Raw genomic sequence first — 20633 nt, 5'->3', positions numbered from 1 at the left:
TAAGTTGAACAGCGGCATTATTAGTACAAACATAATATTTTTTGGAAAACATTTTTAAAATACATTTTTAAATAAGTATGACCAGTATAACTTGGATCAAAATACTTCATACGAGAAGCCTGCATGTAGCGAAAGTGCCTTAGTGAATTGAACCGGAGAAACACACGTAACGAGTGACGTGACCTCATGAAAATAAACAGAAAATGGGACATCTGACGTGTTTCGGTTCGTCGATAATGATCAAAACAGTTATTTCCCGATTACATGTAATCTCTGTTAAACTATAAATCAGTTGTTTAACGCGAAAAAGCAAAACGGCACAGAAATAGCAGGGAGCCTTTGTGATGATCCGTAAGTAGCTGCCTGCGCGCATATTGATATCTTGCTATATGTTTCTCTTATATTCCGGTTCGCCATTTGTCCCATTTTACTAATTAAATAGTGATTTTCACACATATAGTCGTTACATTTTATATTTCAGGGCCAGCTGGGTGTAAGCTATTAAGCGTGAAAGGGTAGGGTTATTTTAAAATGTCAGATATTAGCATACAACGAAGCTACGTGGACAGCTAGGGACGCAATGCACGTTTTTGTTTATGCCATAAGCGCCTTATCAAAGTAGTACTGCTTAATATGACCTGTTCTTGTATTAGGCGACCTTCGTTATGGAGAACGACTTGAGCCCACAAGACAAGAAAGACCTGGACAAGTTCATTAAATTCTTCGCGCTAAAGGTAGCTGTTATGTATGCAGTCGTACTATGTTTAAGTGTAAAACATAAATGAAAATTACTAAATGACCTTTAAGTCGTCTAAACTTTGGAAGGCAGTCATCCGGCTAGTATTTCCAGCATTAAATCGCTGTTCTTCCCATTCATCAGACGGTGCAGGTGATCGTTCAAGCCCGTCTTGGAGAGAAGATCTGCACACGTTCATCTTCCTCGCCCACCGGGTCCGACTGGGTAGGGATCTGATTTAAACTCCAAACCAGACAAATTTCCACACTAACAGTTTGATCATCATTTAAAATGGACGTAAAGTGCATTTATATCCAACTTGCTGTCGCATTGCGTATTTTTGAGATTATTTGCTACGAAGCAACACCTTGGATTACGATACTTGTTGTTATTTCTGTAGTATCACGTAATGCATTTCTCTGTTTGAATTAAGTTCAATCTAGCAATAAAAGATATTCCAGAAGTGACCCATGAAGCAAAAAAGGCGTTAGCTGGTCAGCTCCCTGGCATTGGCAGGTCCATGTGCGTGGAGATCTCCCTTAAAACCTCGGAGGTGAGACGATCCTAGCTAAGTAATAAGTAGGGTAACTGCAGTAAATGATTTTTTGATGAGTTTTTGAATTGTTAAATGTAGTATGACCCCAGCACTGGTTTTGGCCACCTGCTGTGTAAACTGACATTAGGTCCAAACGAATTTAAATCGATTTAAACCATTATCTAGCCTCTGTTCAGATGAAGTGTGAGATTCCAGTCAAGTAAAACTGTTGGCAGTATGTACAGGCCTGTATGTTTAAAGGTTTAACCTGATTTCAAACATACAGCTGTATTAATAAGCAAACAAGATGATTAAGTAGTAGTTTGGTCAGAATAATGCCAGCATACACAATGTGTCTGGAACCAAGGATGGGCAATCCTTGTTATACTTTAAGTAAGTTAAGGGGTGCGATTTGCATGGTTGAAGGCTTTAGTTTCATTTAGAATTGTTTTAACAGGAAACAAATTTTATGTATTATAAGTTTTTTGTAGTCTGAACACTATGGAAATATTTTGTTTTTTATGTCTAATATTAAACAGGGAGATTCAATGGAATTGGAAACGTGGTGCTTGGAAATGAATGAACGGTAATTTGCACCATTATGATTACATTATTATAATCATTCAGTGCAATTATTTCTGAACAAGCAAAGAGTTTTAAACATTTGGATAGGATATTTTCAAATTAAATTAAATTTTCAAATTTAAAATTACAATTTAGATTACAACAATCAGTTTTTCCCTATATATTTTATTTTATGTACCATTTTTGTACAAGTTTGCTGATTTAGCTGCACAAACCATGGTAGACATTTGATAAACAGTAAAATTTCTAATGTAACATTTCTTTCTGTTTCAGATGTGATAAGGACATCAAAGTGTCCTATACTGTTTACAACAGACTGTCTTTACTGCTTAAATCACTGCTTGCCATTACAAGGGTCACCCCGGCATACAAGTTATCACGAAAGCAAGGCCATGACTACGTTATACTGTACAGGTACATCATGTAGTGTCATATGCTGTTTATAAAAGAAACGGTGAAACTAAATTTCTGTAATATTGTGCATTTTGTTTGTCTCTGCTTAGCCGTTCATAAATCTGGCTTTTGTTCATTGTGAACATCGTCTTTATCTGGTCAACCCTTATATCTTATTTCTATAAAAAATAATTTAATCCACTGAGCTTCATCCGTTTTCCAGAGACCCTCCAATAATATTCAGTTGGCATTACTCAGTCAAACAATAATAATTCATGATAATGCCTAAAAGGCAATAGATACCGAAGATTCTCTTTGAAAGGATCAGTTAACAGCTTATATTGTATGGTAATCATGCTCAATGTAAAAAGCAATGTAGGAACACATTAGGTAAGAATTCTGCATTGTGTAACAACAAAATGGAACAAATTTTCATCACATAATGCGGCATAATGCACAAAACTCAATAATATGTAACAAATGTATAGCCTACACTAATTTTATGTTGCAACATTAACCTATTATTAATATCATCATCATTTATATAATCATAATAATCATCATTATTATTATTACGTTGTCCAAAAAAGAGCATTGTTGTATTTTTGTGAGCCATTTTGGGGATAACGAGTACATTGGGTCACTTGTTAAGTTATGAAAGAAGTTACGAAGAATTGTAATTACAAAGGGTTTTGAGAAACACACATTAATCAATGAATGATCTTAAGTACAAGAAAATAAGCAACTTTATCACAAAGCTTTTGGGAAGCGCACCCCTGAAAATTTACTTGAATTTATCTTATGAAAAATAGCTCCAATTTGTTTGGTTACTACATAATGCAGCAATATCACGTAATGCATTGTTACGTGCCAGATTTGGCAGCCGATGGTTGGTCCTCTGAGGTCCCTGCCTTCGACTGCCGCTCGAATCACATTGCACCGGAGGTTTTCTCAATCACACTTAGTCTGGCCACTCACCTAGGACCAGATTGCCTTGGGAGACCCTACCAAGGGCAATAGCCCTCGACAGCATAGCTCCTAGGATCAGAGAGGCACACAAACCCATCCACCGCAATAAGGCGATGATTTCCAGATGATTTGGTCCTGTGGGGTCATTGGGCTGCGACCTCCAGTGTGCACTGAGGAGGTTTGCAGTTCAGTCTGAAGTGACCGTGATGAGGATCAGCACCTCCATGTCTGAGGATTCTCAACCAAAAAAGGGTGGACTGCTCCCTCTCGGTGGTAGACGGGTTACTACCTCAAATGGAGGAGTTTAAGTATCTCTGGGTCTTGTTTATGAGTGAGGGAAGAAGGTGATTGACAGACGTCACCAATGATGTGGATGCTGTACCCTTCTGTTATGTTAAATAGAACTGAGCCAGAAGGGAAAGCTACATTCCGATCTACATTCCTACCCTCACCCATAGTCATGAGCTTAGGGTAGTGACCGAAAGAATCTAATCGAGGATACAAGCAGCAGAAATGAGATTCCTTTGCAGGATGTCTGAGCTCAGCTTTAGAGATAGGGTGAGGAGCTCAAAGTAGAGCTGCTGTTTCTTCGCATCAGAAGCAGCCAGTTGAGGTGGTTCAGAAATCTATGTAGATATTTCCTGGGCGCCTTCCTGGGGAGGTGTTTCGGTCATGTCCCACCTGGAGGAGGCCCCAGGGCAGACCCAGGACATGCTAGAGAGAATTACATATCTCGTCCGGCCTTGGAACACCTTGGAATTCCCTCAGAGGAGCTGGAGGAAGTGGCTGGGGAGTGGGGGGGGGGTCTGGCATCTCTGCTGAGACTGCTGCTCCCGCAACCTGGCCCTAGATAAGGGGCAGAAGATAGATGGATGGATGGATGGATGGATGGATGGCATTCTCAATTTAGTAGGTGTGGCAAACAGTAAAATGACAGGATTTGCTGCATTAAATTTGTCTTGCCTTTCAGGATATATTTTGGGGAAGTGCAGCTGGCTGGACTTGGAGAAGGTATGATTTCCACATGTATTTTTTTGACTGCATGAAATGAGAACAAGGTTAAGCTACTTCTGTTCACTTGCTAATTTCAGGTTGATTATCTGTAGCCACATTAATCTATAGCCAGCATTATGTCTGCATTTGTAGTTGTATTTGAACTGAAATTTTTTCTGAAATTGCTGGCATGGGAGGAACGATAATCTTGTGCTGAATATCTCCCTCCAGGTTTCCAGACAGTACGAGTAGGATTAGTTGGCACTCCAACTGGTACCATCACCTTGTCATGTGCTTACAGAACAAACCTGGCCTTCATGTCCGCCAGGTACAGCAATTTGTACGCAGCAGCTGCGTGGTCTGTTCATAATAAAAGAATCATTGTTTTAGTTCATGTATGTTTACTGTTTGAAGGAACAGTCCTGTGATTCAGGTAATCCCTGCAGTGGGGATATCCCTGGCTAATCTTCTGTAGTTACCTTAGATGATGTCAGTGTTGTGTCGTTACTGTAGGGGTAGTTCCTGTGATGGGAATTGTCACAATGGTATTTTTTTTTGTGGAAACTTTAGACAGATTGAGAGGACGATGCCAATAATGGGAATCATCATCGATCACTTTAATGTTGGCCATATGCACCCCTGCAACTACAGGTGAGGGCTGTCTGTGGTTGCTGTTTGCATAAAGCGCGCGCTTGGGATCCTGCTTCACTAAGACAACATTGAAGCATATCATTTAAATATCACTGTCAGAGAGAAGAGTTTGCTGTGTCATGCCATGTGGCACTGTGTTGTGTTTGCGTGTTTTTTTGTCGCGACCTTTTGGCCTGTACGTCTGCTACATGGTCGGTATGTTTACATCATCCTTCTGCTCCCGGTGTCCCAGGGCTGCTGGCGAAGAGGAAGGAGTGCCGTATCCTGTTCTGGAAGATTCCCAGGAAGTGTGCACCACCTCATTCTCCACCTCCCCCCCCTCTCAGGTAAGACATGGCTGCCGGAGGACCTGATCTGCACTGTGATTTGCCAGGGCAATGTGCTTTTTGCAGAATTGTGCCCTGTTTGTGGGCATTATACTTATCATCTGGGAATTGTACTCATCATGATGTTGTTCGAATGCTGCCTTTGCGATATTTGCTTTCTTTCTATTGTAGATGAGTTGGATTAGATGGCAGGGCTCTGACCTCCAGTAACTGTGATTTAATGACATTAATTCAGGGTAGCTTCTGATACATGTTGACAAATCATCTGTTTGTTTTTTTTTTGCTTTTTTTTTTATTTACTGTTAGCTAGCAAACTCAGTTCTGTCTTCAGTTGCATCAGTGTGGTCTTGTTTATTTCTACATGGCATAAAAATTTTTTAGATAATTTCGTGTACCAAAAAACATGCAGGTGTGCCACTCCCCCCGCACGTTGGCCTTGTCTTTCGCCTCATCTTCTGTTTTTAAAAGTCATACTTTTCTTTCTCTTTTTTCCACCCCCTCCTCTCTGTGTGTCTCATGTTTAGTGTGTGTTCACTGTAAGTAAGGCGCATTATAAGACGCCTAACCCTGCAGTGATGGATACTCTGAAGGTCCCCATGCTGGGCTTGGCCTTCTCACAACAAGTGAGTTGCATTTGTGGATGAATGTTCAGTTTAGGCTGGAGTTTGTCGACGCATTCCACTCCGACCTGTCTTCAGTTATCTAGATAAAACAAAATAGAAGTGGTCAGCTTTTAATCAGCTGTAAAGGAGTTTTATAATGAGACAGTTATAAATTAAAAAAAATTAGCCCCTGGCTTCAGATCCATGTGAACCCTATAGGAGCCATTTGTTTGCAGTCTTTTGTAATCTGGTTGTGCTTGCTGAGGTTCTTGAAATCACGGTAAGTCCCAGTCTGCTGCTCACTGTGCTTGCAGCCTCTGCTTTACGCCTTAAGTTCTTTCCTACTGTCCTTTATTTCACCCTGTGCCCCCTCTCCCTCCTCCTCTCCTTCCCTCCTTCCCTCGTTCTTTCTGGCACTCATCTTGTCTCCCTGTCCTTCTGCTCTTCTTAGCTCTGCAGTTCTCGTCTTTCGCATCAGACCCCTGTGCTCGGACCTGCCGATCTCTGCTACCCTGCCACCTTAAACGCTGCCAACCCACACCAGGTAAACGAGGGCCAGCATCTAGGTTGGACCCCAGAACCTCAAACCCTCTGTCACCTGGTTCTGTTGCGTCTCCTATCTTGCGTCTTCTTGAGTTCATTACTCTGGTGTTTTCATAAGAGCCATGACTGATTGTTGTATTTGGTGGTCTTTATTAAATTAAGTGTCCTGCAAAAGTTTGAGGACACACGCACCTTGGTCCTGGCTCAGTCCTCTGAGTCCGCCTCGTCTGTCCACGTTAACGGTGCTCTTGATCTCCTGACGTGATCCAATCTGCAGGGTGACAGCTGGTGTCAAAGCGGCTGTGAACATCACAGGTGGGCAAGTCAGCTGTGTGACGCTGATAGCTAATCCTTCCCTCAGATGGTGATCCCTGGGAAGGAGGGCGGAGTTCCTCAGGGTCCGCTGCAGCCGTGCCACGGGGCTCTTGCCGAACATGGCCGGCTGCCATCCTGCCCTCCTGCCGATGCCACCCACCGTCTCTCAGCCACACCCTCTGGCGGGTGCGTATCTCTGGGGACATGCTAGTAAAAAAAGGGGGTACTGCTGTTCTGAGACCAGAGTATTTGAGAAGCACGTAACCTTTCCGTCATTGACGTCAGTTGGTAACCATGTCCAGTATGGATAATCAGGATGTAAGAGTTCGAATTAAACATTTATTGCCACATGACCAAGGCCGGGGGAAATTTGTTTTGGCAAAGCTTACTACAGTTGAAGACACCTGACAATAGATAGCAACTAGGGCACAAACCGACAGAGAATAAATACAAGATACAGAACACAGAGTTGTAAATGCATGGTAGGTGATAAATGCAGTGGTTTGTGCAGATTTAGATGCTGGAAATTGATGCAGCTACAATACAGACAGACTTTTATGCATATAGTGCATAACATACGTCACGTGGTGGGATGCAAAGGAGCGGAAAATTTCTGGAAATCTTCCAGAAATTTTCCATGGGAAGTTAAGCTGGGCAATTTTGGAAATATTGATACAGCAAAGAAAGCAAACTGTATGAATAATACAACATAGAATATGACTCATAAGCAGTGTGTTTTGATTCAGATGCTTATTTTGGGGTGTTTTTACGCACACATAATTACTCACAAGCACTTGGTTACACAGTGATATTGCTATTAGCGCAGTCAAGATGTTTTTTTTCCAACTACATTTAAGTTACCTGATACAGGCTAACCGGCATCTTTGCTAATTTCCATTTTATTGCCACTAATTCCCATAGCCAAATTATGGCGTTAGCCTCATATTTGATGTGCAGTTTTCTGGCTTTAATATCTTTTAACAGAAGTTAGGCAGTTTTTAACTACAGAATTATGTCCAGTACAGCAATTTTGCGGTTCTAGCCATTTCAAAAGTCTTCTTAATAGTTAAGAAAACACGTAATTTCAGCTGTAACGAGATACAGTGGTACCTCAGTTCTCAAACTCATTAGAACTCGAATTTCTTAAAAGTCAAACTAGCCAGTTCGAAAAAAAATGACCTAGAACTCAATTTGAATCTCAGAAGTCAAACCGTGAACGCCAACCTAAGATAACTTGTACACGCGGGGAAATGAGTCACGCGGCATGTCTCTCAGCGGAAACAATGGGTAACACTTCAGTCTCAGCCTCGCATTCGCTGTGATAGCATCGTGCATGTTTACACTAGCTGAATACAAATATTTAGACAGTAAAAATACATTTAGACAATGATAGACAGTAACAGTAATTATTATTATATAATAAAATACATTTAAAAATAAAGATTTCTTATTAATTATTTTAATATTAATAATAAACCATTAATACATTAAATTATAATATTGTCATGCAAAGCGGGGACGGAATGGAGACAAAGGCGCAGACGTCAGGGTATCTGAGAATACGGGGTTTAATTACAGGTAAGGCAGACAAAACGCAGACGGACAATACAATGACCGGACTGGGGAAACAAACTGAAACGCAGACTAAATACAGAGGACTAATGACAACAACCAGAAACAGCTGATCACACAGGGATTCCACACGGGGTTAACTAGGGGGCGTGGCACACGGAAGGAGCGGGCGATTGGGGCAGGACACATTGTATTTTTAACTTTGCATATTGTTTGGATAAGTTTATTTTCTTACTTTACAAATTACTGTTTTGATAAATGTGCTTAGTACAGTATATGCTCTTCTTGTTTTATCCGGTTCATTTTGTGTTTAAATGCTAAAAAATATGTATATATTTAGGTGTAATATTTTGGGGCCGGGAACAAATTAATTGGTTTTCCATTATTTCTTATGGGGAAAATTCGATCACAACTCGAACTTTTTAGGATTCGATCTGGAGTTCTGAACAGATTAAATTTGAGTTCTGAGGTACCACTGTATTGGTTTAGTATTTATTGTACACATAGATAAACCTGAAAACCCTAAGGGTGAACCCTAAATCAAATGTGTCATTACAGCTGAAATGACCTATTTTAAAATTTTTGCAAATTGATCATCAGGGGTGTTTGCTGATGAGAATGGAAACATTGAAATGATGCAAATGTTGCATTGTTTTTTGACTACAAGCGGGGGGAACTTAAGGAGTCTGAGAGCACTGGGAAAGAAGCTGTTCTTGAAGCACATTTTGGTTGTTAGTTATCTGAGTCACCTGCTTAAGGGAAGCAGTTGAAACTTATGCACAGGATGTGAGGGATCCTCTATAATCCTTCTGGCATGTTTAGTGGAGCATTGAATGTGAGCAGAACCACAGATCTTACAGGCCTTGGTGAAAATTCATTGGAGTCCTGAAAGAATCCATTCCACTGTAGCAGACTGTGATAGAGCATGTTAGGATGCTCTCTGTGATGGAGGTGCAGTACGATAAAAGGAAGCAACAACTGACATCAAACTCATTTAGGGGCCTGAGGAAATAAAGTCTCTAGTTTGCCTTGGTAGTCCGAATGAATCGAATGTTTTAAGGAACTGTAGATGGAGGCGCCCAGGAATTTGAAAGAGTCCGCTTTTGTTATTCATTGACCATTGATAGGGAGTGGAGCTTTGGTGTTCTGTGGGTACCTGAAGTCTGCATGCCTCTAGCACCTCCACACGGAGGAATCCAAGAGGCATCCCAGATAGAGGCGTGAGCCCGCTCAGCTGGTTCCTGTCGATGCAGACGAGCTGCAGCTCTACTTTGAGCTCCTCCCAAATGTCCAAGTTTCTGACCCTATCTCCTAACACTGATTTATACTTCTGTGGTGAGTTTACGCAGGGCTTATTCCATGGCGTACACAAGTGGCCTATGCCATTGCAAGCATCTATATTCGTTTACTGGTGCGTTTGTCGCTTTGCAATTACACCACCAAAACATTTTTACTCTGTCATAGAACGTAACACGTAGCAAGCTTTGCTTTGAAAATTTTTATGATTATCTAGTATACATTTCAAAATCAGTTTAAAGTTTACTGCTGCTGCTCTCACATGAACCCTGTATGTATAACATCATGCAACCCTAGTGTGAATGGCTGCAATTCTGTTTTTTTTTTCTTCACACTGTCAAAGCCACACTTCTCTTGGCCTGCTGGTACTTGTCAGCTGCCCACCTGCACACCGCAAGAAATGTATTCACCGCAAGAACTACTTAATCCCAACTGCTCGATCAATCCCCTGGGACCTTAGTCCTGGATGGGGCTTTTGTGTGATGACATTTGGGGACTTCATAACTTCATAGTTATGTAAATCTAAAACCTATTTGACAAATTGGTTTTAAAAATAGAAGATTGAAAGTGCACTTAATACCTTGAATAAGAACAAGAACACTTAAGCCATGCTTAAAAATGTCAGAATTATTGCATAATAAAATGTCAAACAAAATTACGTTTTTTAAAAAATGAATACCTTAAGCACAGCTTTCAAGCAAAACATTTAAAAGATATTGGTCAGATTATAAATTATAAAACAATAGACATACTGTTCAAAATTTAAGGCAAAAATGTATATAAACACTTAAATCTATTCTGGTTGTCAGGCTTAGTGGAACATGTTTATGGTTCTGATACAAGCTGTAGCATAATTTGTTTGCACAAAGAAGTGACAGACAAAGATAAACCACATGTAGATTGGACAGGCTAATTATAAGTAAAATCAAGAAAAATTACAGGAAACCACAGCAGTAGACTTCAGTGTCAAAATACTTCTTGGGGCCACTGTACCCAACTGTAAGTACTTGCTGCCATTGTAAGGTCTCAGAAGATGTCATGTAAAAGGGTTTTCTTCTCCCTTCAGTAGCGAGGACACGGAGACATTGTCGCAGAGCAGTGAGGCCAAGAGCTCATCCCCCTCTGAAGCTCTGGAGACCACGTTCTCTCGGAAAGTGGGCGCCTTTGTTAATAAACCTTCCACCCAGGTGAGACAGATCAGTGTGTCACATCTATGAGTGTCCCATAATGCATCTTAAAAGTGTCCCTTTAAAGTAGGGGATCCCAACCTTTCACGGGCTTCTAAAACAGCTGAAGGCGTGCTGGCAGATCGATCAGTGATTCATAAACTTAAAAAACAGAATACATGAAAGTGAGGAGTGATAAGAAACTGAAAATATATGGTTTATTTTTGGAAATTTCTCAACCCCTCTGCTAAACCCTTAGTGTCCACAGCCTGTCCCCGGTGTTTGGGATCCACTACTAAGGCATCAGATTTACATCTGGCAGATTGCTTGTCTCAACCTCTGCACTGGCATCCAGCAGGGATAAACAGAGGACTGATGCTTAACTGCAGTGGCTCACATTTTGATTGTGTGACTCGCCAGTGTTTAATGACTGTTTAAGCTCAGACGATGGTGCTGCTGTGCAGAGGGCCCCGTCTCGAGGAGACACACTCACTGTTTTCCCCAAGTGTAGCCAAGACCATCTAAGCAAGCTTTGCTGTTACTTCTCACTTTACATAAAAGCAAAAAGCAAAACTTTTTGTATGGCAAACATATGACCTAAACATTGTCAATGTATCTGTAAGTAGACACACTCTGGTTTATGATACAGCACTGTGCAAAAGGCATCCTGGTGAACGAAAACATCCAGTGTATTTGTTGACACAACCACTAACAAACCATGTTTGACATAAATACCTCATCGAATTATTCATAAAATTTTATGAATAACTATCAAATTTTCAGAACCAAAGCAGTGGTGTTCTGGCCATCTAATAAGGTATCAGTAACCTTTTGGATGACAGTAGAAAATTTTAATTGTTAGTTAAAACACATGCACATACACACCCCTTTTGGTGAAGTACCATCATTTCACACTGAAAAAAATTAGAAAAATCCAGCCTTTCATTGAAATAAATTTATTCAAAGAAAAACAAATTCTTCATCTTTAACAAGAACACATGTGCCACAATTATTGGCACCCCTGGACATTATAGTAAACACAGTATAACTGATTCATGTTTCCCATATAAATTATACGTCTTTGAGTTGATTGGGGTGTATAGGAACCTTCAAGCTGTGATCCATGACTTCCTGATTAACTGGGGTACAAATATGAGGTGACAGAGGCCAAATTCCCTTAGTCATCCATCACATGAAGTGTTTCTTTCATAAGACTTTCATAAATCAGCGAATGGGTATTAAAAAATAGCTACTCACCTGAAAATACCCATTTTTACTGTTTGGCCAATAATAAAAAAAGTAGACATCATCTGGGGCTGTTACAAAACTTGGAAGATGACCCAAGTATATTTTGCCCCCACATACAGTGAGGAGGATCATAAGAGAGACAAAAAATTCCCAAAGATCACTGCTGGTGAATTACAATACAATGTAAAATCTTGGGGTTACCAAGTCTCCAAAAAAAAAACATCGCCACCTTCATACTAACAGATTATTTGGAGGGCATGCCAGAAAAAAAGCCTTTCCTGTCTGTTAACCACTAACATAAGCGCCTTAAGTTTGCAAAACACTATTACAACTTTGACTGGAACCATGTTCTATGGTCTGATGAAACACAAATGGAGCTTTTTGGCAGTAAACATTCATGGTGGGTTGGGTGTAAAAAGAAGGATGGCTATAATGGAAAGAGCCTTATCCCAACTGTAAAACATGATGAAGGGTCTGTGATGATGTGAGGATCCTGGAACCCTTGTCAAGGTACATGGCTTTATGGAGTCCAGTCAGTTGAAGAAGAGAGAACCTAGGACCCTGGATGATCAGGAGAGACTCTGTAAAGAGGAATGGTCTCTGATGCCTTGCTCTGTATTCTCCAGCTCTATGAAATGTTATGGGATTAGACTCAGTGCTGTTAATCTGACAAAGGGAGGTTGTACAAATTATTAAATACTGGGGTGCCAATAATTGTGGCACATCTGTTTTTGTTAAAAGTAATTATTTCTTGATAAATGATTTGTTTTTCTTTGATTAAATTTGTTTCAGTGAAAGGCTGAATTTTTCAATTTTTTTTCAGTGTTAGATGAAGCTACTTCATCAAAAGGTGGATTTTTTCTAACCATTTTACAATTTTCTTTTTACCAGGGGTGCCAATAACTGTCCACAATTCCATGAGGGGACTGTGTATATATTCAAATGTATTTTTTGTCTGGGCAATTATGCATTTACTGCCCATATATAAACAGCTTTAAACATCTTGTATGTTGGAGAGGAATGGATTAACGAGAGGTTCCTCTCTCCTCACTGGCACTCTCTCTCTCTCTATCTCTCTCTCTCTCCCTGGAGCAGGTCACCACCACCAGCTTAGATTTGCCTTTTGCTGCATTTGCGACCCGGAATTTCGATTTGGAAGAGAATGACCCCATGGTGAGTGAAGGAGTCGCCTCCCATTGTGGCACCGTTAACACACCCCGGGAACATTTCTGCTGTCACAGTAAATGGGAGCTCCTCACTCACAGGCATTGTGGGGCTGCCTGGCAGGGACACCAGCGTAGCGTGAGAGCCTGTCATGGCGGCCGACTGCACTCGTCTCTGGCTTTACGACTGAAACAAGCAATTTTTTAATGTGCCGGCAGGCTGTGTGTTGGGCTGTGCACTCACAGAGTTCTCAGGCTGTGTGTTGGGCTGTGCACTCACAGAGTTCTCAGGCTGTGTGTTGGGCTGTGCACTCACAGAGTTCTCAGGCTGTGTGTTGGGCTGTGCACTCACAGAGTTCTCAAGGCTGTGTGTTGGGCTGTGCACTCACAGAGTTCTCAGGCTGTGTGTTGGGCTGTGCACTCACAGAGTTCTCAGGCTGTGTGTTGGGCTGTGCACTCACAGAGTTCTCAGGCTGTGTGTTGGGCTGTGCACTCACAGAGTTCTCAGGCTGTGTGTTGGGCTGTGCACTCACAGAGTTCTCAAGGCTGTGTGTTGGGCTGTGCACTCACAGAGTTCTCAGGCTGTGTGTTGGGCTGTGCACTCACAGAGTTCTCAGGCTGTGTGTTGGGCTGTGCACTCACAGAGTTCTCAGGCTGTGTGTTGGGCTGTGCACTCAGAGTTCTCAGGCTGTGTGTTGGGCTGTGCACTCAGAGTTCTCAGGCTGTGGTTACTTGGTGGTGATTGACCTCCTACCTTCACGTTGCCCAGGTCCGACCCCCAGACTCGCCCACCCCCGATTCACCCCTGCACGGAAGCCTCAACTCCGAAGACTCCATTGATAGTGGCGGCCAGCATCAGGATGACTTTGTCATGGTGGACTTTGTAAGGGCCTGGCTGTGCGGCACTCTCACACGCTCACTAGATACAAGGATGACTGAGGTTCTCCTTCATCATGTCGCTTCAGTCTCTCTCATTTCTAACAGAAAACTCACATTGTTGGCACATTGTTGTTATTATTATCACTATTATTATAAGTAATAGTAATAATTTTAATAATAATGCATTTTATTTGTACAGCGAGCTGTTGATAGGTCTCACTCTATCCATTTAAGGTAATTTTGTGCAATATGAAAGATCGAGAATCTTGTTCCTGCACCACCCTATAGCCCATATAAACCATAGCAATCCTTTTACAGGAAAAACAGCGATAAAAATAAATATTTAAAGATGAGCATAATAATAATTTGCAGACAAGTTATGTGCAGTTACAACATAACGCATTAGATTGTAATGTAAAAAGAGAGGATGCTTACTGATGTGTTATAGCTGTGGATGAGGAGTGGACATCCGCTGAAGGCACTGTGCATCAGATCCCCAGTAGTGTTTTTATCACACTGTGGTGGAATTAGCCGATGGCTAAATGTGGTCCAGGATAGGGCCCCCTGAAGTGATTGGGCAGAATTTTTCATAATATTGTGTGATTTTGCCAACATCCTCTACTCTGCTACTGCCCCCAGTGGTCAGGTTTAGCATGTCCTATGTAGAGTACTGAACATTGGACAAGGTTTAATTTTCAGTATGAAACTTCCTGTCTGACCAGTCAGGGCACATGTATTATTCTCAGTAGTGAATCTATGAGCAGATGGAGCCTCAGTCAGACCCTATAATAATAATGGTTAAAAAAACTCTCTGGTACGATGGGAGCCCCTCCCACGCAGGCTTCATACGCAGTAACTATGGGCCCCTTCTTGTGTGCTGCAGAAGCCAGCCTTCTCAAAGGATGACCTCCTTCCAATGGACCTGGGCACATTCTACCGGGAGTTCCAGAACCCTCCGCAGCTGTCCAGCCTGTCCATAGATGTTAGTGCACAGTCCATGGCCGAGGACCTGGTAGGGCGACTGGGTGGCTCGCTACCCAAGCAGCCCAGTGTAGCTGTTTATTACTTACACTGATCCTAGACCACGGTGCACGTAACTTAGTTTGTATATGTTTTCTACATGGTGATTCTTTTTGAAAAGTTGTGCTTGTACCTAAAATGCCTCCCTGACAGCTGTATGCTCAGTATAAATTATCTGCCTTTCTTGTATGTCACTTTAGACAAAAAAAAATGTAAATGTTTTCCCCTGTGACCCTTACCAGGATAAGCAGAGGTGGGTGGACGAATGGTAAAAGTTTTCCATCTTCTTTTCCAACAGGATTCCTTACCGGAGAAATTGGCCATATATGAGAGGAACATTGACGAGTTTGATGCGTTTGTTGACACCTTGCAGTAGAAGCTGGAGAAGAGCTCATCTTATTCTCTCTCACCTTTATGCCAAAAAAATCTCTCTAATCCACCCACTGGAATCAGTTTTTGTTGGTTTGTTGTCTGTGTTGTTTAACTGCCTCTGGGATCTTTTAAAATATTTTTTTCTTTAAAGTTCCTCTTCAGGAATGTCCTACATGGATTTCTATTTTGTTTGAGTTCCAGTGACGTTTCTAAATTATGTTGATAATGTACAGACAGTTGTGCTCAATGAAAGCTATGATGTCTGTTAACATTGTGCAGATCATGATCGAGTCGCAGGTCCTGATTTAAATAACAGGATTCCCTTACCTGACTGTAATGCAGTCAGTCCAAGGTCTAAGAAAACAAGCACACTACATCACGTAATTGTATAAATAACATCCATCTCCTTCTCTTAGTGCATGACATGGAAAATGTTCATTGCACTTTTAATTTGTCCATCTTCAAATATGGGGAAGATAATCAAGACAGCGAATTTCCTCAGTAGGAAAAGGTATGTTCACATCATCTGTGACAGTGGTTATGAGTCACAGTTAGGGGCTTCACAGTGTTTGGGAATAACTGCATTGTGCCATGTTGCATACACTATCTCTTAGTTCTGTCTTCTAGTTTGTAGTATATATTGGAGACAGTGTGTGGGTCAGTGGTTTAGTACTCTGTGCCCATAATCAGAAGGTTTGAATCTTAGGGCCGGCAAACTGATGGCACTGTTTTACTCCTGTGCAAAACCCTTAACCCCAGTTACTCCAGGAGTGCTGACATTGGCTGACCCTGTGCTGTGACCCCCAAAACTTGCTCTGACTTGTCATTGTGTGTGTGTGTCTCTTGGAGAGCATGAATGGGATAGGTTAGAATAGGTTCATCACTGGGATGAAATATCACTATACTAGGGAACTGCATAGGACACTGCAGTTCCCCTCTTTAGAATGATGTTAAACCCAAATGATTCTACAGTGTGCTACAGTGATTAGTGCATCTCTACCCTATGAGTGTCTTTCCCCTTTTGTTGGGATGTATTCTTCCACAGACTGTTGCACCTGTAAGCATTTATTAAAATGGCATGGGTATGTTGTAAAATAAACTCTCGTTTCTGATTTGACTGGACGTCGGCTAACATCCTTGCTTGTAGTGACCAGGCCTGGGTCACAGTTGTCTTGTCTGTGGTAATCTTCCACCTTCCATCATTGAGTGTCTGTCTGTCTAGGGCAGGGGAGGCAAACTATTCAGTTAATGGACCACATTGAACTGATCAAATCTGAGTTTTGGCCAATGTGAGTGGCAGCCAAATAACAATATGCCTAGAGACTTATATCCCCTACTTTGGGGTGGGGATTGGGGATGGCCCTTCTTAAATGTTTTCTTTTTGTTCTAGAGAGGTTATTAATGGTTAGGGTACTACTGTGGAAGGTTATTGGAGCTAATCAGAGCCTGATTCTTGCTATAATGCATGCCTAACAATATGTATTAACAGACTGTGACACTTCACCCTTTTGAGATGTGAGCTGCAGAATGGCAGCCCTATAGATGCCATTCATTTCTGCTTCTTATTCACCAAGTTAATTCACCAAGTATCGATGCATAAAAAAAACATGAAAATCCAGCTTGAGCAAACGTCTACCCAAATGCCATCAGAGTACAGGTTACAGTAGCTGGATTTCACAGCTGGTCTCCCAACTGCAGTTACACATGATGCTCTTTCTTCAGTCCAGCCCTTCCTAGCTATTGTGTTTTTCAGCATAACAGCAGCAAATATTGTATTTCTCCAGCACTAGTCACTAAGAATAGCAGGTTCTGTTCACTCTTAAAACAGTGGGATTTTTCAGATCAGCATGGGGGGTGGGGGCTCATCAGGGTATGCACATTTTACTATTTTTGGTGAGGTTATATTTTGAAGCTGCAGATGAATTGTGCTGACTTCAGCACTGCTCTAACTGGATGGGTTTATGCATTAAAAGGCTTGATTGATCTGTTCCTGGGCAAAATGCCATAACTTGGATAAAGGCAATGGGAATTCACTTAAAACAAACAGAGAGCGACTATAACCGTAATATCTCATGTGTGCCAGCAATAAACCTTTTCAGAGGACAAAAGTGATGAGCTCAAGCAAATTCCCATCCATCTTAAATAATAACTGCTCCAGTACAGGGAGGTGGTGAGCTTGAAGCATGAAGTTGGGGGGCACACACACACATATTTTGGGCCAAATACCAAATCACCTAGCAAGTGTCTTAGCACTGTGGCAGGAAAGCAGAGTACCCAGAGAAAGCCCACACAAACACAGGGAGAATATGCAAACCGCTCACACACACACACACACGTTTGTTACTCATATCTTTGTAAGGAACATCCATTCATTTCTATGGGGAAAACCCTAATCCCAATCATGACACCCTTAACCCCTACCCAGCCGTAACCTTAATCATAAGTAACCAAACAAAATAGAGGACTCTCTGCACTTCTACTTTTTTCATTGCATTCACAGATTTTCATAAAATTGAGGTTATCTAAATGGGAACCTGAGAAATGTCCCCAAAAGTAAGGAAGATTCAAGTTTTACCACACATTGGTGGTAAACACACACACAGATACTCTCTCTCACACACACACACACACACACATAGAGGGAGAAAGCCACTTAATGACCTGCAGTGCTCATACACATATGGTGTGTGTCTATATTAAACATAATATGTATTGTATGCAAACTCAAGACTTTTGGAATTTGTTCAGTCATTTATGTCATATAACTGCCTTGAGTTAAAAACTTCTTGTAATAATATATTTTTTGATTTGTGAAGGCAACAGATGTTCTGTTTCTGAATAAAACTTTGCATAATGAAGATTCAGCCTCCATATTAGAACAAAGCGTATCTTAGAGCCGCATAGTGTATAAGTGCACTGTTGTAAAGTTTACAGTAAGCGAACAGATGTTATATGCATATTAAAATACTGTATATGTTGAAAACAAATTGGGTACTAAGGTATATATATATTGCACCTCCTATTGGATAGAAAGTATAGTACAAAATTTATTTTAGGATTTCTCAAAACTTTTCGAATTTCATTCTCATAGGTAGAAGACCCAGACTTTTCTTAAGGCTTTTCGTATACATGTATGATACGTTTTGTTTAAATTGGGCATCTTGGACAAACTGGTCCACACCAGTTGTCATCCTGGAGGATAAGCAAGAAAGTTGAATTTGTAGCTGTACCAGCAGTTATGATTCATGTCGTAAGCAGAATGATTGTGTAATTATGCACCTAAATAAAATAGCTCTGTGTGAGGAGGTTCAGCGGTCATTACAGTATTGGGTGGGCCAGTTACTCTACAAATGCTACTATAATTAGTAATTAAAATATGTGGATCTGTTAATCTGAATTGAAATTCCCTGAATTATTATGAGTGCCATTGCAATAATAGTAAATAAAGTGGAGTTTATTGTTAAACCATCCAAATACAGTCACCCAGAAGCACCATGCAACAAACAAACAGCAAAGGACAAGAGGAGGGTTTTCATAGTAATTGAAGTGTAGAACCCAGGACAGGGCAAAACAGGGGGGCTAGACACAAGGTTTATGGGCTTAGTAAAATGGTTACATAAACAATAAATACAGCAACATTAAAGGGGTGATGTCATAGTGGAACTGTGCCTGTGATCAGGAGGTTGGTGGTTCAAGTCCTGGACTCACCAAAGTAATTTCACAATTTGGCCCCTGAGCAAGGCCCTTAAGCCTTATCTGGACTTTCCCAAAGCAGACAGTGATGAAGCTGGTCAGAACACTCTCTGTGGTGCCTCTGTAGAATGTCCAATGCAAAAGCTGTGAAGCATATAACTATCATCTTATCTCTATCACAATGTGTCAGTCATCAAGCTTGGTGTGTAATCAGTTTTAATGTTCACACACAATCTATCTGTACTCTGTACATCAATCAGTTCATTGCCATTCTGCTTTGCTTTCATTTATTATTTATCTGCACCATAATAAGTGGTACATAAATCCCTACATTAAATACACAAATCAATTAATCTCCTAAACACTTATTTTGATCAGGGCCTCGGGGTAAACATATAAATCATAGTACATAAATCCATTTCATCTTTGCATAACAGTATAAAGGCAAAACAGATCCTCAATCGTCCATTTGCTGGTATTTTATATTTTAATTGCTTCAACCTAGTTCATGTTCTACAATTTTTTTTAATGTACTGCATTTGAAATGACCCGGTCAATACCGCAAAAATACAATCCACAAGCAATGACAAGAAAAAGCCCTACGATATTTACAGTATATTGCAGTACAACATTTAAATGAAGTATTTAAATTACCCAGTGACGATTTTAGAAGGTAAGCTGGGTCCTTTCAGGTGTTATTGGTTACGACCTATCTTCTCACTGTTATATTTGAATAATATATATTTAAGGTATATGTAGTTATGTGCATAAACGTAACACCCGTTACTCATAAACAGCAGAGTTCCGCTAAATTGTGATGAGGGTTTTTAACTGTGCTGGATTGTGTCTGTCTGATTTATTTTCTCGCCGTTGAATTGCATCAGACGAATTCCCAATTAACAAGAGGTTTCAAACTAGGAAAGTGGAGGCCTCTGACACTGAATAAGAAATACTAAGTGAAACGCTCACCGAGGAAAGTGGGCAACTTCCATGGGCAGCACTTTGATTACTAAACCAGAAAACTTAAAGTTCCTAACATAAACATCTAAAAGACTGATAACGTACAAGGGGTCCCTTTAGAAGTTGCAGTAAGTATGCAACTGTGCATAGGACAATTGCACAGGTAACGTTATATAACCCCCCCCCCCCCTTTTTTTAAAAAAAGAAATAATTAATGACGGTCGTTTTCCTCTTTCTTTAATACAGTGTCCCCCTCTATAGAGAAGTTACTTTCTTCCGTTTTCCATGTCATTTCCTGTAATAAAAAGATGGTGGTCAAAGCCGAGAGAAGCAGCTGACTCGCTGAAATTATTTCAGATTTAAAAAAAAAAAACTTTACAGTGCCTAGGACTACCAAAACAAAACTGCATCGATACGCGTCCTGCGACAAGCACGGCAGAGGGAAGCGTGTCGATTACGGGACAAATCGGGGGCCAGAAGCAGAGCCTTAGAGAGCTGCGGATTGCGGGGAAGGTGAGTCCGTCTTTAGTGGCCAATGTGGCCAATGAAAATGGCTTCCGAAAGCGCTAGGCAGATTGCCAACTGACTGCAGACCGGAGTCGGGGAAAATATCTGC

General features: G+C 41.0%; 2 protein-coding genes across 7 annotated transcripts in view; both read left to right on the top strand.

Annotated features, from left to right (window-relative positions):
• The first annotated feature begins 143 nt into the window (after positions 1 to 143).
• atg13 (ATG13 autophagy related 13 homolog (S. cerevisiae)) lies at positions 144 to 16481 on the top strand. Of its 5 annotated transcripts, none has more exons than XM_023817353.2 (18): positions 144 to 351; positions 654 to 734; positions 881 to 961; positions 1170 to 1289; positions 1811 to 1857; positions 2130 to 2270; positions 4189 to 4229; positions 4443 to 4539; positions 4782 to 4862; positions 5095 to 5188; positions 5713 to 5811; positions 6242 to 6334; positions 6695 to 6834; positions 10586 to 10703; positions 13026 to 13103; positions 13863 to 13976; positions 14856 to 14984; positions 15291 to 16481. In XM_023817353.2, exons 2-18 carry the CDS (start codon positions 666 to 668, stop codon positions 15366 to 15368), a joined length of 1620 nt encoding a protein of 539 aa, XP_023673121.1. In that variant the 5' UTR covers positions 144 to 351; positions 654 to 665; the 3' UTR covers positions 15369 to 16481. The 5 variants fall into 5 exon arrangements, with proteins under 5 accessions (XP_023673121.1, XP_023673122.1, XP_023673120.1 ...); XM_023817354.2 differs by having other exon boundaries at positions 10583 to 10703; positions 14856 to 14954; XM_023817352.2 differs by having other exon boundaries at positions 145 to 351; positions 10583 to 10703.
• A 3813-nt stretch (positions 16482 to 20294) lies between these two features.
• The window catches only part of prdm11 (PR domain containing 11), a 36392-nt gene continuing 36053 nt past the window's right edge, over positions 20295 to 20633 (top strand). For both annotated transcript variants that reach the window (XM_023817122.2, XM_023817121.2), the window contains exon 1: positions 20295 to 20530. The gene's annotated coding sequence lies outside the window, so the exon portion shown is untranslated. The remainder of the gene's footprint in view (positions 20531 to 20633) is intronic.

The sequence above is a fragment of the Paramormyrops kingsleyae genome, chromosome 13 (assembly GCF_048594095.1).
Source record: "Paramormyrops kingsleyae isolate MSU_618 chromosome 13, PKINGS_0.4, whole genome shotgun sequence".
Taxonomy (NCBI): Eukaryota; Metazoa; Chordata; class Actinopteri; order Osteoglossiformes; family Mormyridae; genus Paramormyrops; species Paramormyrops kingsleyae.
This window is presented reverse-complemented; position numbering and strand designations above follow the sequence as displayed.

What these genes read in the sequence shown, in the direction of transcription:
- atg13 (XM_023817352.2), top strand. Translation starts at nt 666, where the DNA reads ATGGAGAACGACTTGAGCCCACAAGACAAGAAAGACCTGGACAAGTTC. An exon ending in TCTCCCTTAAAACCTCGGAG is followed by an intron (nt 1,290 to 1,810) that starts GTGAGACGATCC and finishes AATATTAAACAG; the next exon opens with GGAGATTCAATGGAATTGGA. An exon ending in TTAATAAACCTTCCACCCAG is followed by an intron (nt 10,704 to 13,025) that starts GTGAGACAGATC and finishes TCCCTGGAGCAG; the next exon opens with GTCACCACCACCAGCTTAGA.